General features: G+C 45.3%; 1 protein-coding gene across 1 annotated transcript in view; it reads right to left on the bottom strand.

Annotated features, from left to right (window-relative positions):
* SLC12A8 (solute carrier family 12 member 8) overlaps positions 1-19,162 on the bottom strand; it is a 123,422-nt gene that overhangs the window by 41,739 nt on the left and 62,521 nt on the right. The window contains exon 5 of the mRNA XM_019723083.3: positions 10,021-10,134. Within this exon, the coding sequence (XP_019578642.3) occupies positions 10,021-10,134 (114 nt within the window). The remainder of the gene's footprint in view (positions 1-10,020; positions 10,135-19,162) is intronic.

Raw genomic sequence — 19,162 nt, 5'->3', positions numbered from 1 at the left:
AGCAGAGAAACCATCAGGAATTGGAGCTGAAGGATGGAGGCCCCAAGAGGGATGCCTCTGGATAGGAATTGAAGTCAACACAATGGGCAGTATGATTAACAAACTGAATGATTTCAAGGATATGCTGACTGTGTATTATGGCAAGAAAAGGGATATTGAAACTCCAGGAAAAGTATACAAGAAATTCAAGGTCTAAATATGAACCAATTAAAATGTGACATGATTTTAAATAACTAAAGAAATTTAGGAACACTGACCCATTGGCCATGATATTAGGAACAGTTCTCCCCTAAGTGACACAAGGACCACATCATCATCATAATCACAGAAAAAGGAACAGAATTCTCGCCTACTACTTTGCTCTTCAATGAACAACAGCTACATAGTCATAATAGTGCATATCTGTATTGTTATTTAACTTCTAACACCTGACCAATAGACAAAGTACGGAGGACATAACTATAGCTACAAAATAGAACACAAATATTATCTAGCTTAGTGAAGTGAAAGTAAAGCTATAGCTAACCAATATTAGGAAGTGAAAAGAGGGAGAAATAGAGAGAAGAGAAAAAGCACTAATAGTTTTGTTGTTGTGGAGTAGGAAACAAAATGTAGGTCCCATGATCTTCACTCAGAACTGGCTTAAATGTTAACAAGTTTCAATCAGTTTAATGAGAAAATCTGAAAGGAGAGCTAACCATTAAATTTGTTAGGTAGGTAAGGAAAAGTCTAGAAAATGTTTATAATACCAGTTGCGATACATTTTAAGTTAACTCTATACTTATTCTATACTTTGTCATTATAAAGGGGAATTTCTAAGTGTTTGCTAAGAAAAGAAATTTCCAAGAATATCCAACAGTTTGTCTTTAAAGTTACAGACTGTTGACTTTTAATCTTAAGACAAAAAATAATTTTTAATAGCTTTGAGTATGTGTGTACGTGTGTGAGAGAGAAACTGTATTTGTTCACTTAACGTTGTAAACAGTTTTCATGGGATTTTGCCTATTCGCCTGCTAATAATCAAGTTGTTATGGCTCTGATATTGCTCTAAAATGCAAATATAAAAGGATTATGAAGATTCCCTTAAAATTAAGGAGTCCCTTGAGATAACTAAAGCATTCCTTGTAAAAAATATTTTGCACATAAAATAAATATGACTCTAATACATTAATCTTAAAACACAACATAGAATCTCAATTTCCGACACCAACAATGAGTGAAAGGATGTAGCCTAGAATTGATAAAATAACAGAGATTTAAATACACGATTTAAAGTTATAAAAGTAACCAAAAAGAACTAAAAATGAAAATATAACTAACATCAAGAATTGAGAAGTGGGTGGAGGAACATGTAAATAAGCTAAACCCTCCTATTTCTTAGCCTAGAGCCACTAGATTATGTCTGACTTTGATTAATCAAGTTATAGGTATGGGCATATCGCTTGGTAATACAGTTAGCTCTCAAAGTACTGAAAATGATTAAAAATGTTTGCCCCTATGGAGCAGTATTTGGAATGGTAAGGGGTGCAGTGGGATACTGTTGCTTTATTATCACAAGCACTTCCGTACTATTTCATTTTTTATCACGTGCAGGTCTTATTGGGATCAAAAAAAGGCATTCCCAGGGCCTGCCTTACTCTGACCAGTGCTCCTGGGACCAGGTCCTGTCACTGAGGCTCTGCTCACGGCCGAGGGCCCCACCACTTGCTGCAAGAACAATCCCTGGCCAGATCTCCATGTTTACCTGACGCCCCACTAACACCACCCCTTCCTAGACCTCCCCAAGTCTGACCCTCTGCCAAGGTTCCCACCTATCACCAGGTGTACTGGTGCCTCACCTGCCTGCCCACATTGCCTCCCACTGCAGTGGCCTCCCTCTGCCCCCAAGCCCTGGCAATTTGATGCCCATTCATTCAGCTTTGTGAGATGACCTGCTGCTATTTATTCTTTGCCATTTTAGACCTCCTCTACATTGCCATGTCATTTTGTACACCTTCCTTCAGATTATTTATAGAAGTTAGTAAATGAAGATCTAAGAGAACGCCACTGCTATAATATATACTTCTGTCTGGGAAAATGATTGATTGCTCCTAATTGCTTCCTGCTTCCAAACAGTTTCTGTGTTCATAACAAACCCCTTTTCTTTTTTCTCACAATCCCTTACACAGCCAATGACCCAGCCTTTGACTATAGGTCCTCCTAGCTGGCCCGGTATGGAGTACACCGGGATCCCAGTCAGTGGGAGGAGAAGGGACTGCCAATGACACAGGCCACCCTCCGGAACGGGCCAGACCCAGACAGCTAGGAAGTTGGCTTTTGAGACAAAACAGAGAAGCCAGAAAGTAGGTAGGTAGTCAGTACCACAGACACGAAACGCCAGAGACAAGGAAATGGGAGCTCCTCGTGGGTGACTCCTCCTGGGGTAACATGGGTGATCTGTTACACTGGTGAGATTGGCTTGCACTGTGTGGCTGCTGCTTCCAGAATTGTGCCCTTGTGTGACCACACAATTCTTGAGCAGATGATCTCTAGTTCTGGTGAATTATAAATGTCTTGCTTGCCAATTAGATCTAGAAAAGTTCTTTGGATTTAGTGTTTTTTGCCCATGCTTGTCATATGTTATAAAGATTCTCTAGTTTGCTTTCTTGCTGCTTCTGGTGCAAATTTAAAATGTTATTGTTAATGTTAGAGCTAGAATTAAGGTGTTGCAGAATAGATACTATTTCCCAGAGCATTAGTGTCCCGATGTTTTTGCAAATATTACATTTTTTAAAAAGATTAGAGAGGTTCTTACTGTTAGACTTATGAGTGCCTGTAGTATGCTCATTTTCAGTGTCGATTTCTAAGAAGAGAAACGTAGCACACGGTGTTTCCCAAAACTTATTTTGACAATTTAACACTTTTTTTAATTAAAACATTTTATTCATTATTAGTGTTCTATGGAACACAGTTTGGGAAACACTAAGTGTCCATTTTGTAATTACTATCTTTACACTTTTCCTGGCAGGGTATCTAAAATAGCTTAAAATGGCTATTTGGAATCAATGATTCTTAAAGCTGAAAGATGTTGTTAAGATCAGCTCCAACCTTTTATTTCTTCAGATGAAGAAACTGAGGCCCCAACAGGAGAAGCGACTCTGCCCAAGTTTTTCATCTAATTGTTAGCAGAACCAGCATTAATCCACAAGTTTCCTGATCTCAAGTCAGTGTTCTTTCCACTACGTCCTACAGTCTCTCCATTTCTTTCTAACACCCATGCTTTCCTTGGATTTCCCTTTTTAAAACAGAGTAAACTGCATGATTAATTTGGGGCTACCTCCCCCACAAGAAGGCTGAACTTATCAGTCATAATTGGCACCACGCATTGGTTTGCCCACAGGTACTTCCGTCACCAGTTCCGAATTACTAATCTATGCCTGGTAGAGGGCATTTCCCCTCGTCGCAGGTCTCACACTGCAGTTCCAGGAAGCAGTTAACACTTGACGCTAAACTGCGTTTCTCCCTGTAGCCTGAAGATGATACAGTCTGCACATGGTTACCATGTGACTGAGGTAAACAGCCTCCCTTCCTAGGTTGAACCTCTCTGACGTGGTCTCCTGCCTTAGTCCTACGGCCTCTTAGCGTATCTTGATTGTCTCAGCTTTAGTACATCTAAGTAAGATGGTGTTGGCCAACACTTTACCAGTTAGATTTACAGGTTGAAGGCTAAACCTCCAGCGGCATCCATAGCCTCCTGAGCTTTGACATTATGCCTACAGTTTCGGTGGGTGACAGGGGGTTTGGGCTTGGCTCTAACGTTTCATCTGACAACGGACATGGATGGCCAGGAGAAAAACCGATCCCTTATAGATCTCAAAAATAAGCTCTTGGTTAGAATAACCAGTATAAAGGTCAGGTAACCACGTATTTACCAGCATTTGCCAGATAATGGTCACCTCCTTTTTTTCCCTGCCCCCTTAGCCAACCATGGCACACAAAGATCAAAGTCTTCACTTCTTGCCTATTATTACAATCCTACTTCTCACCCTATTTTCTTTTTTATTCCTGAAAATGAGAATTAGTATGCGGGGGCGGGGGGGGGGGGGGGAGGGAAGCGGGGGGCGGGGAAGCCTAATAGTTTTTCATAGCTTTTATGTTTCTGTTAGTGTTTTCTTAAAGGACTACCTACTTTCTCAAGAAGCTTCCAAGCTTCCTCCTGGGAGTTTTTCAGTCCAAATCTGTATCCTTAGAAACCTTTAATTTTCTCTTTCCATTTATAGCTTAATTGATTCTCTGCTGCCTATTTTCCATCTTTTTTTAAGCTGGTGGATTTATTATTTTTCTTTTTAATTAAGGTAGGATATCCATGCACTAAAGTTGCCCAAATCTTATCTGTTGCCTTTTTTCTTTGGATGAAAGGAGTTTAATACTGTTTGGAGGCAGTGTGGGTCTAAGCCTCATCTATAAACAGGGATAAGATTATTTACCCTGCATGACTGTTGTAAACTTAGAATGAACTAACTTGGCACTTAGTAGGTATTAAATAAATATCCACTCCGGAAGGATGGGCTCCATTCCTCACCCACAAGTCCCTTGGGCTCCTAAGGATTCTGGCAGCTTCTCCTTCCCTTCCACCTTAGCTCCAAACCCCACTACTTCGCCACACTTGGCTTACTGGTTTTTTGTTCTGCTCTTCCTGGAAAAATCTTTCATCCCCTCTTCACTCTATTCTCGGAGGCAGAACTTGTAAGTCTCTGACCCTCTAATGCCTTAGAGATTCTGCTGGGACAGACAAACGCCAGGACTCAAGAGAGATGTGTTGGCTTCTGAGTCGCGAATGCTCCAGACAAGTGGGTGTCCTGTCTTCTAGAATTCTCTCCAAAGTACACAGGAAGCAATGGGGTACACCGCTTACTTTCTTGGTGACTTTGGGGAAATTTCTCTTGCCTTTGTTTCCTCATCTGCAAATTAGATTAATAATAGAACCCATGGAAGCATCCAGGTTTTACGGGGCTTGAAACTTTTTGAAAAAAATTCAGCGTTATAAACATAGACTTAGGAACAGAACTTTAGAAGGCACTCACAGGAGTGAGGGGTCCTGCCTAGGTTTCACTGGCTTCCTGGGAAATCTGCCTCTGCTGGAACCAGTGGGGCTGTGGTGGGGTTTAAAGGAAAGACTCCATCTAAAGTGCTCAGCACCATGCCTGACAGAGAAGCTACTGTAATGATATGATTACTAAGGGTATTTGTAATTATATGATTACTATAGGTATAATAATTTTGATAAAATTATAAATGAACTCTACATATAAAATTATAAAAATAAACATGTACAATAAATATAAAGCTCCCGTCTTTTTTCTCCTGCTCCTGCTCAGAAGTCCATCAGAGTGAAGTGAGGTGAGCCCCATCTTCAAGTTGTCCTTACTTGGGTCTCTCTGTTCCTTAAACCAGGGCCCCATTCTGGCCTAGAGGGTCCTCGTTGTCTCACGCATAAGACATAATGTGGGAAACTGAGGACATGCCTTGGGAGGGAAGGGATGCAGGAGGTAGGCTGGAGGTGGGGCAGGCCCTGAGGCTTGACGGTCCTGGAGATGCCCCCGATCCAGAGGGCTTCTCGGGGTGTGTGTGTGAGCGGGGAGGGCATCAGACCCAGAGAAGTCAAGGACGTCACAGAAATAGTGCGGCTATTGACCAAAGGTGACTCTCGACATTCTGGTAAAGGCTGTTGGTTTCTCTGCTACGTTTTTATGCTGGGTGTGGTCAACCACAACAGGCCCTTGTCCCTTCCAGTAAGTCTGAGATTTGGGGACAGGGGTTATATGACTTCACACACTGGTATGATTCCCAGTAAATTTCCGTTTCCTAGTTCCTCCACGCATTGTGGTCTCAGATCCCTGGAGTGGCCACAAGAGTGTGTGTGTGCACGCACATGTATGTGTGTGTGTGTGTGTGTGTGTGTGTGTGTGTGAGAGAGAGAGAGAGAGAGAGAGAGAGAGAGAGAGAGAGAGAGAGAGAGAGAGAGAGATTGAATCCTATAGGGAGAGATGTTTGTTTTTCAGGGCAAGTTCAATGGTGTAGCTTGGAGAAGGAAAGTACTTTTAAAAACAAAGCAAATGCAGAGTCTACTCCAAGGCCCCGGCCCCACCCTGCAGCCACTACCACAGGGTGTGGTGGAGTGCAGTCAGAAGGACAGAAGGACAAAAGGACTTGATTCCTAAATCCAGAGGAGCCACCAAAACCTAGTCTTCAGCCTACTCTTCCCAGGAAGTCTCCTGCCCTTGGGAATAAAATCTCTGAAGTAACCTACATAATACGTCTCTGGCCAGAGATAGGGACACAGGGTGGGGAGTCTAAAGTGTTTGTTCTTCCAAACTCCTCTCCCCTCTCCGTAGCCTGGAGGTTCTCTTGTTCCAGAAGAGGATGGTGTTGGAGAGATCCCCAGCCATGACTCACTCGGAGCTAATCCTTGGCAAATCCATCACCATGGAAACTGCCAATCATTCATAGCTTAGCAGAACATCTGCCAGGGGAAAGCCAAGTGATACAAATTGTCCACCCTGCTTATGGTGTTTATATTGAGGCCCCTGGAAAACAGAGAGAGAGTGAGGGGAGGCAACCCTCCACAGCAGGATGGTGGCCCAACTTGGGTCATTAATTAGCTGCGTGATCTTTAGCAATCCTTCAGAAACTCTGTGCTCCTTTTTCCCCAGTTGGTCAAAGGATCAGATCAGTGATTCTCAACCTGTTTGGGCTGAGGGGCATGGAAGGGACAGGGAAGCACATCACCTAAGAGGAGCAGGGTAAAAGAAGCCTGTGTAGACAGTGTGTTCAATATTATAATTTTATATTTGGAAAATTACAAAAATTATTTTCATAATTTAAACCACCGAAAATAAAGCCTGACTAATGCTCTTAGGTAGCAATCCTCCTCAAAAGGTCCAGGGAGGCATCTCAGAATTTCTAGTGTGAGTTTTTTAGTATAATTATAAAAAACGAATATGAATTAAAAGACAAAAAGTTGAGAGTCGCTGGACTAACTGACCTCACATGTCAGTGCAGTTCAAACTCTAGGCTACTGAGTGGCACCTTCAAACCTAATTCTTGCCTGAAAAGAAAAGTGCTGAAGGGCTGGCTTGTCACCACCTGCCCCCCTCAGACCAGGCATCCCCTCTCTTACTAAGATTCAGGGTCTGGGAAGGCAAAAGAGGGAAGCTGTGGGAGCAGTGTGGAGGGAGTCTAGCCCGGTCACATTACTGAGGCAACTTCCTACAGCTGCCTGAAAAGACTCTAAGCAGAGGGTTCCCAGGCTTAGCAGATTTCTGGTCCCCAAAAGTGGCTCCGAAGCAGCAGAGAGCATGAACCTGGAAAATGGGAAGGCCTAGCTCTGTGTACAGATGATGAATAGCCAGAGTCCCCTAATATGCATTGGTACTTGGTAAGACCCTAAGACCCTGGAACAGAAAAGCAGGGAAGGCAGAGGAATGAACAATGATTGACATCAGTGTTCAGTCATCCTGGAAAAATGAAGGCTTGGAGACTGACTCTCTTTTCAATTCATAAAAATCAAAGAAATGCACTATTTCTGGCACACCCGGATTTGAGGACCAACATTCTACCTGCCACTGCTGAAATCCAGCTCCACGCTCATGCCTGCGGCCAAACCCCAAGGGGCATCAGGTAGGAGGCCACTGCAGTGATCCAGGTGAGAGATGAAGCTTGGACCAGAGTGATCAGGTGGTATAGACAGAACAGCAGTCAAGGAAGTACATCCTTTAGAAGGTACAACTGACAGGACTTGGAGGGTATTGGTAAGAAAGAGGAAGGTATCATGAATCACTCCCCACTGCTGGCACGAGCAATTGACTGGATGCAGGTGCCATTTCCTGAGGTCAGGAGTAGAGGAGAAGCAGCAGTTGGGGGAAAGGTGGGACGGGTTTGGTTCTGAAACATGTTGGGTCTGAGACACCCAAGAGAAGATGTCATGCAGGCAACTGAAACCATGACGTGCAGCTTAGAGAAGTCTGGGCTAGAGGTACAATTTGGGAGTCATCAGCTTCGTGGGTGGTCGCTGAACAATGGGCAGGGATGAGATTCCAAAGTAAACAGCAGAGAAAGAAGACACAGCCTGAGGAACCCCAACATTTAATGGGCAGGCAGAGGAGGATGCACCTCTATGGGCAAGCCAGAAAGGAGGGGGTGCTGTGCCCCAAAAGGCAAGAGAAATGGAGGCAATGGGATGCTGCTAGAGGCCAAACACAATGCACATTTTTAACGCCCCTGGAATTGAGTCACGTGGAAATGACTGATGACTCTGGAAGGAATCATTTCCTTGGGGAGACAGACTTGGAATTCCAAAAGGAGAGGGTGAAGGAGTGAGCAGGGGGCAGGAACACAGAGATGGTGGCACAGACAAAGCTCTGGTGTTTGGCTGCAAAGAGAAGAGAAATGGGGCCATTGCTAGAGGGAGAAAACGGATGGAGTGAGAAAGCATGATTAAAGATGTTCATTTTCTTTCATTCTAACAGTTTTACTGAGGCATAACTGACACACGATAAGCTGCACATGTTTAAAGGGTAACAATCTGAAAAGTTGTGACACAAATACACCTATAAAAGCATCACCATAGTCAGGAATATATTTTTTTCATCCCCCGAAATTTCCTCATACCCCCACCTCCTGCTTCCCTCACCCCCATTTCCAGGCATCCACAGGTCTGCTATTTCTATAGTTTGCATTTTCTAGAATCTTATGTAAATGGAGATTTTATAATTTTATTTTTTGTAAAAGGTACTCTTCTATTGTCTTCGTTCATACAGCATAATTATTTTGAGATTCATCTATATTGTTGCATGTAGTTCATATCTTTTTATTGATGAGTAGTTTATATTATATGATGATGCCATAATTTGATTATTCATTCATCTGTTGATGAATATTGGTGTCGTTTCCAGTTTTGGACTATTACAAATTAAGCTGCTTTGAATTTTTGTGTCTTTATATGGACACCAAATCTTTATATGGACACATGTTTTCATTTCTCTGCAGTAGGTCACTAGAAGTAGAATGGTGGGGTGTTTGCATTTAATTTTTAAGAAACCATCAAACTGTTTTCCAAAATGGTAGTCCCATTTTATGTTCCCGTCAGCAGTGTAGGAGAGTTCCAGTTTCTCCCCACCCTTGCCAACATTTGGTACCAACAGTCTTTTAAATTTTCTACTTTCTAGTAGCCTCTCCTCTCTTTTTCTACCCCTATCCTATTTGGGGAGATGACAAGCAAGGAAATGGCCATGTATAGGAAGGCAGAGGGAAAAGGAGAGGAGGAGAAGGAGATAAAATCAGCAACACTCCAGGGTATCAACACAGCCCGATCAAGAGTGAAATGCTTTTGAGTCTGTGCCCTGGGGACAAGCTCAGTCCCCAGCAAATGGTTATTTCTTATGGGTCATTTAATCAACATGTTAGCTTACTGCCTTCCAAGCCAGGTGAGACCAGAGTTCTATGGGGACCTCAGCAGTGGAAGGCTCCTCCTGGGTCACTTCAGAACGGGAAAGTGAGGAAGGTAGGATACAGAGATTCCTTCAGTGCCCCTGGGATCCTGGTTTCGTCCACACCCAGAGGCAAGAAAAGAAAGTAGTGTTTCTCGCGTCCCAGGGGAGAAGACGCAGGGGTCAGGGGACAGGGGAAGGGAGTTCTAAACCAAGTTTACACTCATTCCAGGGTAGAAAGGCAGCTTGTCCTGCTAAGGAGTCCATCCCGCTCAGCCCTAAGAGAAGTATGTCCCCTCTATTAACTTCCCCAAGAGGTGTCAATATGTAAGTATAGAGGTTAAGGAGGACTAAATCATGTTGGAGGCCTTCGGGAATTATAAGCAGGTAAACTGTTATTATTCAATGATAGACGCTTCATCAAAGCCAAGGCCGTCTCTACAGTCAGATACACGTTCTAGGAGCACACAAAGGTCAATTATGATTCTGAGTTTTGGGAACCAAGTATTTATATCCCTAATGTGAGCCTGAAAAAGAATCCACATTACAATACCTGTCGCTGCTGGGAAGAACACCCCAAAGACAGTGAAAAAGGACTCCCCAGGGCTGTAGTCTGGCAGAGTGTTGTTCTGTAGCAGTTCCGGTGAATATCCAACAAAACCATGTTCTGAAATACACAAAGGAAAGCGAAATGAGCCAAGTGATAAGAGATAGCACAGGCTTCCCTAGATTACAGTCCTATTTTATGTAACGTTAAATGTTAAAACATGGGTATGGGTGTGGGTATGTGTGAGAGAGAGACAGAGAGAAGGTCTGACAGAACCATCGTCCTTCCCACTTCTAGGCTTGACTTTAAGATATCTATATATGCAGATACAGGTAGATTAAATAACATGAAGGAGAACAGTAGTTACCTCTGGGAATGGGAGCATTTTCATTTTTTTGCTTATAAATGTCAGTGTAGCTGAAATCTTTCAATGAACATATATTTATGTGTTTGTTGTTAATTTAAAAAATTAAGTTACCTCTCTGCTCAGAAACCTTCGCATGGGAACGCATTAGCTACAGACTAAAGTCTAAACTCCGTAAGATGAATGTCAAAGCCCTCTACAGCCTGGCAACCTCCCACCATTTCCTCTTCATCCTTTGCCTTTTCCTCTCCCAACAGTCACACCAACAACTCTTACCAAGAACACCATCCCACCCCCATCCATGTGTCCCCTGCCTTCCAGACCTTTCTCCTACATGTCTAAGCATCAACGTCCTGCTCACTCTTCAAGTCCGTCTCACGTGTTGATTCCTTTGGGCTTTATATGAACTCTATCAGAATTAATTCCCCCATCGTAAGTGCCTTGGCACCAGGACTAGCCATTAGGTCTTTCTCCGACTAGACTCCTTGGGGCAAGAAATTCAGTCTTACACATCTCTGTGCACCAGAGTCAAGCCCTGCACCTGGTACACAGCAGGTAGGTCGCAAATATGGGTCACTGTGAAAAGAATCTTTCTCTTAGATCTTGGCTGCAGGCATATCTCGCTTCCATGCGTTCAGTTTGACTTGTTCACAGATTACTTTATAGAAGGAACATCTCAGATCCGATTGCTTCAAAGCATTTTAAACATTTTGTACATTGACTTGAATGAAATTTTTCAAGGGATTTTAATCCTACAGGCACTTTGCTTCTTTGTCAAAGGAGGTCACTTTGAACAGCATCTATAGACATGTTAGGGGGTTGTGGAATTTTAAGACCAGTGAAGTGTTCTTGGGCTCAGGAACACCTAGGATATCCAGCCTCTGCTTCTGAATCTCATCTCTGAGAATGAGTTGGTTTGTTCCTGTTAAGTACAGTCCGAGAGAAGCCCATCCTGCCCTTTTTCCATCAACCCTTGCAACCAAAGAGGGTGGGCGCTCATCCCTCTGTCCACAGCCGATGCCTAGACCTGTGATGACAGAATCTCCTCCCTGTAGGTCCTCCACCGACCTCAGGGCTTAGCTTCACCCTGAACTTCCATCCACAAAAGAGCTCCCGCTCGCTGATGGGCCAATGAGATTACCAGTGCTTCTCACGGCTTCCAAGATTCATAACTTCATAGGAAAAATATTTTCAAAAAATAAAAAAAATGAAAGCTCAGTGAAGCAAGCACAAGGGACCCTTGGGAGTCCAGTCAGGACTTAAAATCATGGTCGCACGCTCTCTTCTCTGAACACAGAATTTGTCCTGGGACATTAGAATCCCAAGAACTAAGCAACATTTCTGAATGGTTTGGCATCTTCACAACCGGTCCTCCCCTCATTAACAAAAATGCAATAATGGCTAAGTTAACTTAGGTTTATCCGCTGGCTGACCCCATGACTAGCCTTTCTGAGGCGAAAACCAGCCCAGCCTGCCTTGGAATGGAGCTCAGCCAATCTGGAATGATTCATAGGTCTGAAAGCACATCTGAGCTCAGGCCTGTGCATGCCGGGCAGGATATTAACAATTTATCAGGCTCCCGTGATCTCTGCCTTCCCTGAGGCAGCCCTGACACAGGCAGGTATTTGGTCACCAGGCCTGAAGTGCTTTGCTCTGGTCAGTCTGAAGTGTCAAAGGGATTGCAGGCCCCACAAAGGAGTGACTGGGAAGCCTTTTCTTTCCCTCCATCCCATCTACGAGATCCACAGATGAGAGAATGAGTCACTTGGCTCACACGGGGATGGGGAGGAAGCCTGCCTCTGTCCCCTCCCTTCTCTGCAGGACCAACAAAAATGCAGCCCTCACACAATCACAAGCACACACTCACACTGACACTACTGCTTACCCAGCCCTCAAGGCCAGTTCTGAGTCCTTCTCAAGAAATAACCTTAACTTGGAAAACAACTTTATGGACAAAAGACGTTTGGCAATGTTTTATTTATAATAATGAAAAATGGGGGCAGCGACGGTGTCTAAATGTCTAACTATAGGGGGCTGATGTACTTTAAATGCTTATAAAGAGATTTTAGTACCATAGAAAACTATCCATGTTATATATGATATATGTTAAATAATACCATTTATAGTATAAATACAAAAAAAAGTTTTAATTTCAGCATGGTATGGGCAGAAAAACAGACACATAGACCAATGGAATAGAATTGAGAACCCAGAAATAAAACCACATAAATATGGACAGATAATTTTTGACAAAGAAGCAAAAAACATACAATGGAGGAAAGACAGCCTCTTCAATAAATGGTACTGGGAGAATTGGATAGCCACGTGCAAAAGAATGAAACTGGACTGCTATTTGTCACCATGTACCAAAATTAATTCAAAATGGATCAAAGACTTAAGCATAAGACCTGACCCAATAAACTGCATAGAAGAAAACATAGGTACTAAACTTATGGACCTTGGGTTCAAAGAGCGTTTTATGAATTTAACTCCAAAGGCAATGGAAGTAAAAGCTAAAATAAACGAATGGGACTATATGAAACTTAAAAGCTTCTGCACAGCAAAAGAAACCACCGACAAAATAAAGAGGCAACCAACTGAATGGGAGAAGATTTTTGCAAACAGTGCCTCCGATAAGGGGCTAATATCCAGAATATACAAGGAACTCATGAAACTCAACAACAAAATAACAAACAACCCAATTGAAAAATGGGCAGAGGACCTGAAGAGACATTTCTCCAAAGAGGACATACAAATGGCAAATAGACGTATGAAAAAATGCTCAACATCACTAATCATCAGAGAAATGCAAATCAAAACCACAATGAGATATCACCTCACCCCAGTCAGAATGGCTATCATCAACAAGACAAATAGTAACAAGTGTTGGAGAGGCTGTGGAGAAAAAGGAACCCTCATACACTGTTGGTGGGAATGCAGACTGGTGCAGCCGCCATGGAAGGCAGTGTGGAAGTTCCTCAAAAAATTAAGAATAGAATTACCATATGACCCAGCAATCCCTCTCCTGGGTATCTACCAAAAAAATCGGAAAACATTTATACATAAAGACACATGTGCTCCAATGTTCATTGCAGCTTTATTTACAGTGGCCAAGACATGGAAACAACCAAAATGTCCTTCGATAGATGAATGGCTAAAGAAGCTGTGGACACAATGGAATAGTATTCGGTGGTAAGAAAAGGTGATATAGGAACATTTGTGACAACATGGATGGATCTTGAGAGTGTAATGCTGAGCGAAATAAGTCAGACAGAAAAAGCAGAGAACCATATGATTTCACTGATATGTGGTATATAAACCAAAAACAACAAGAGAACAAGACAAACAAATGAGAATCAAAAACTCATAGACACAGACAATAGTTTAGTGGTTACCAGAGGGTAAGGGGGGTTGGGGGTGGGAGATGAGGGTAAGGGGGATCAAATATATGGTGATGGAAGGAGAACTGACTCTGGGTGGTGAACACACAATGGGATTTATAGATGATGTAATACAGAATTGTACACCTGAAATCTATGTAATTTTACCAATTGTCACCCCAATAAATAAATAAAAAAGTTTTAATTTAAACATGTAAGGAAAAACTAGAAAGAAACATACCAAAATACTAACTGTGGTTGTCTGTATAATGCAATTATGAGCAATTTTTTTTATTTCTTTTTTTATGCTTACAAATTTTCCACATTGTCTTGAAAGAGCATAATTGACTTAACATCAAAATATACTATCTTTTAGACAAACAAAACATCCCATAACTGTAAACCCACTTTCTCTAGGTAGCTTTTCTATAAACAAATATCTTTTTCTTCTTTCCATCTATTCTCCCCCTGCTTCTCAAAATGATTTCAGTGGTTTATGAGGAAAACATAAGTAAGACAGAGCAAATAAAACAAGGATAAAAAAAAGACAAGAAAGTTGAGTAAGAGAGAAAGAAGGTTCACCCACAGCCCACAGCCCTGCCTACGAGGAACACAGCCTGAGATCGCAGAAAAGACTCCGAGGTGAGATCCTGCAGTGATCTCCCTCAAAAGAGAACTGAAGGCCCAAAAAGATCACTTTGTGACTTTTTTGACCAAGCCCACTCAGGCAGTGACAGACCTAGGGCCTACCCCTCGCATGTGCCATTTTCCAATGGATGAGCAGGAGCCCCAGAGGCTTGCACGGTGGACCTGCCTCATTTTCTCTTCCCCTACCTTCCTAGGAACTTGTGACTGCCACACTCCAGGCCCATCGCTATCACCACCATCACCACCTCAGGTCCCCAATCCTCAGCCAGTCCCCACAGAGGCTTGGCCCCACTGGCCCTCACCTGCCCCACAGGGCTCTGGTCTCTCTCCCACACCCCAAACCTGATGGTCCAGCTGGTCACGCCCTGATGTCTCTGACTGGCTTGGACTTGCTAGCTGAGGCCTGGGTTGAGGTTAGCTGGGCTGAGCAGATACCACCCGCCATGTTCTCTTACAGTGGTTCTTGCTGCCTGATTTGTTGACATCCAAATCAAAGGTCTTGTCGTCCTGGCCCCATCTGAGACTCTGATGACAGCTATGGCCTCTCTCCCCATAGACAGCACATTTTGCATACTGTTGGGGGCTTCCCAGGCCTCCAAAGCCTTGCTGGGGGGAATGGACCCTGAGGTTCAGAACCTCTACTCTAGGGGCTGACTGCACCTGAGACAGTTCTGCCAGGCCTTGCGTGCACCTATGGCATCCAAACCCGACTGTCACCACGCTGTGCCTCGGATTGGACAGTGTCCCTAAGTGACATAGCCAACAGTGCTTCATACCGCAGTCCCTGCCAGGCAATGCCAAGTCTCTCTGTGTGCAGAGATTATGCAGGTCCCCCAAGGACATCCCACGGTGACCTCTCTCCTGAGAATAATGATGAGCGGCCATTTACTGAGCACCTCCAACATGCCAATCACTGGGCACTAAGTCCTTTACAATGTCATCCTTGATTCTCACCACTGCCCTACAAGCAGAGGTGAGGAAACGGGGCTCAGAATCGTGTTCAACATCACACAGCCAGAGCTGCCTGTATTACAGCCACTGCCTCTCCTCCAGAAGGCCAGTCCCCGGGCCCTGGCACTGCCCTCCCTCACAGAGATGCATGCAGCACGGGTTCCCTTCGACCTTACGGAGCATCCCCAGAGATCACAGCGTCCCCCTTTCTCCATCTGTTGGGGGCAGGCAGGGGGCCCACCCTGTGGAATGCCATTGGCTGAGGGGTATGTGAGTGGCTGGTGCTTGCACAGCTAGGAGGCAGAGCCCAGCCTGGATCCCGGGTCTGTCTGAATTCAATGCTTTCCATCAACGATGCCATCTCTCTGCAACTCATCCCAGAGTTGTTTCCCCAGAGGTTTCTAAAAATTGTTTCTTTGCTTCTATAAGCCTTTCAACTCCTCTGCTTTGGTAAAATGGGGGAGCCAGGTTGGGGTCCTCTCAACAGCTTCCAAATCTGAAAGGCCTGGGATGCCCAGTGCCTACAGCCTCTGCATGTAAATGCAACTAGGTTTGACCTCTTTCTATATCCAAAATAAATAAATAAATACATACATACATACATACATACATACATACATACATACATACTTTGGCCCCATTTGCTTTTAGAAAGAACAAAGAAAACAAATCACAACAAAACCCAGGCAAGAACAGGCAGAGGGAAGACATTTGCAGGTCTGTCTGCAGAAAGGCTTGGACTTTCCTCCCAGAATTAGGGTAACACAGCTTCTTGGGATGCCACCAGTGGGCTATGGTTCTGTGGGTCTACTGTCTGTTCCCAAGGGGTGCTCTTGGGACCCCATCTACCTTGCCTCGGCCAAAGGCAGTCAGCCTTGGTCACAAGTTGCGACAAAGCACAGCTCGCTCAGGGCTAGGCTGTGCCCCAAAACCCTGTGGTAAGGCCACTGATAGGAAACTCTTTATGGCACCTGTGTCTCCCCTACCCCTGCCACCCCAGGCACTGAGGTCTGCTGAAATTAGAACAGGCAGTCAGGAAGTCATCAGCTCCCGCATGTGGATGTCAGATTGCAACCACTGACTAACTTAGAAAGCCAGATTTCTAAAACTGACCCTGGCACTCGGGCCCCACCACCCCACTGGGAGCCACAGGCTCCCAGTGGGGTGGGGGGGGGTGGCTTCCGGCACTGGCTTTCTTCTTGGCTCCCGTCCCCAACCCTTTGACCAGCAAGACAGCCCTTTCCTGGGAATGGACAATGGGAGAGGTTGGTCCAACCAGGAATAGAAAGAGTGGAGGAAGGGCCCGGGAGAGAGGAAGGCAGGGAGGGGCCCACTGCCAGACCCAAAGGGCAGTCTGGGCCTGGGAGATCACAGGAAGAGCAACTTACAAGGAAAAGGAAAGGAGAGGCTGAGGTTCTGGGAAGGGACATACACCCCCAAACAGCACCTGGGGTGGGGCGGGGGGAAGGGCGCCGGCAGGGCAAGAGAAGGCCACCAAGCATGAGCTGAGCATCACCAAAGCAGGAGGAAGTACAGTAGGGTGTGCCCTAAGGGAAACACAATTGGGTGCCTTTTCCAAGCACTATGCCGTATGACACGGCTCCCCCTTACGTCCTCCTCCACGGTGGAGCTGGACAGGAACTTAGGATAGTCTGGCTGGAGTCCCCTTCTACCTTGGCCACTCCTGAGACATCACCTCATGAGGACAGAGAACTGCAGCCTGGGGGAAGGGCCAATGAGTCTGAAATAACAGCCTGACATAGAGAGGTCAGTGAAAAGGGGAAGAAAGGGAGTGTCCAGGGCCCCTCCTGCCACTAAGTGCCCCACTGAGCTCCTGCCCAAACAGCCCTTCCACACTCACTCATTTAGACACTGCCTGACCCCAGCCGGTGTAAGGTGGACAAAGAAGGCAGTTAAACCCAGCATGCCTCTGGCCGCCGGGGCTGGTCAGTGGAGTTTTTCCTCCTCTGGGCTTTGGTGTTCACCCCTGGGAGATGCAATGAATGAGGCAGCCACAGGTCACAGGAAGGAAGGATGCATCCAGTCAAACTGAGCCCAAAGAGCATGGATTTGGGGGCAATCCAGGCTATTCTCTTCCTCCCTGGGGCAGAGAACAAGGGTCCTGAAGATCTCAGGGAAAAACTGTGACAGGACCAAGAGTTAGGACACGTGGGTTCATACCATGGTTCTGCCACATTTGCCTTCAGCGGGACTGTAGGTGGACACTTTCCCCTTTGAAATGCAAATTCTGACTCTCAATCTGGGATGGGCGTGAGAGTCTGCATTCCTGATGAGCACGCAGGTGAAGCAGACCACACTCCCAATAGCAGGGTACGATTTCTCAGAACTCTTCTCATTCTGGAAGTGACCCATCCAGAAGCTCATTCTCAAGACTGAAAACACACCATCCAAATACACCACTGATTTTCAATGGCAGATGTAAAATCCCAAACTGGCTTCCAGAGCATGTCAGCACCGCCCTCTACCTCCCTAATGCCCCTTCCCTTTCTCTGTGGTTACTGACACAATGCGCATTCCCAAACTCTCAGACAAGCTCCCTACTACAGTTTAATATGTTAATGAGTCAAAGCAATTATGAATTACAAGTAATGGCATAATGCCTTCCATTATTTCAGTGTCATGGGTACCCTCCATTAGTGCAGATAATGAAAACTTGACGGTCTAAGTCATTGACTGATTCTAACAACTAAGAAAACTGGAGGACAGAGATGGAAGCCAGCTGCTCAAAGCCACGCACAGAGGACTGAAGATGGATCAGTAAACTCGCCTGGAGTCCAGCTGGAGTCCAAGCAGTACCAAGTCCCAATTTACTGGCCTTTCCCACTGAACTGGATCATGACAATCCTGGTCCACTATAGATGCTCCACAAAATATTTTAGGGGCGGCCGGATGGCTCAGTTGGTTAGAGCTGGAGCTCTGAACAACAGGGTTGCCGGTTCAATTCCCACATGGACCAGTGAGCTGCGCCCTCCGCAACTAGATTGAAGACAACGAGCTGCCGCTGAGCTTCTGCAGGGGCAGCTGGCTCAGTTGGTAAGAGTGTGCGCTCTCAACAACAAGGTTGTTGGTTCAATTCCTGCATGGGATGGTGGGAATCCTGGACTTGGAGCTGAGCTGTGCCCTCCATAACTAGATTGAAGGACGATGACTTGGAGCTGATGGGCCCTGGAGAAACATACTGTCCCGCAATATTCCCCAATAAATAAAATAAAATAAAAATTGTTAGAAAAAAAAATGTTTTTAAATTGAACTGACCTGGGCTGTATTGATTTGGATGGTATTGATCATGGACCGGAAAGACGGAAGGGGAAATGTGATAGGTTTGGGAGAGGCCGCCCCAGGCACCGCCCACAGCACAGCTTCTCTTTCCCAAAGGAGTTCTCGGCAGTGAGCTGGGAGCCTTCCCCAGACCACAGCCTCCTCTCTGGCTTCAGCCCTAGTGAGTCTGGCCCTCCAAAGGGAGGGTGGGGAGAGGATGTGAACAGGGTTTCCAGCTCCCAGGCCCCCACCCAGAGAGAAAATACACAGAGGGAGGGCTGGGCATTCCAGCACTGGCCAGAAGGGAAGTCAGAAGTGGGGCTGGGCCTGCCCAGAGGGCGCAGGGAGGAGCAGCCTGGAGCCTCCAGGCCCCTGGGGAAGGCCTCCACCCTCTGGGACAACTGGCTGTCAGGAACAGCCCAAAAAGCCCCCAGTGCTGGGCAACTCAGGGGATGAAGGGCCCTGGCTGGGGTGATATCAGGGCAGCCCCCTTGGGTGGGGGTGGCTGAGAGTTTCCAGTAATAAG

The sequence above is a fragment of the Rhinolophus sinicus genome, chromosome 17 (genome assembly GCF_057876585.1).
Source record: "Rhinolophus sinicus isolate RSI-liver-muscle chromosome 17, RSI-T2T, whole genome shotgun sequence".
NCBI lineage: Eukaryota > Metazoa > Chordata > Mammalia > Chiroptera > Rhinolophidae > Rhinolophus > Rhinolophus sinicus.
This window is presented reverse-complemented; position numbering and strand designations above follow the sequence as displayed.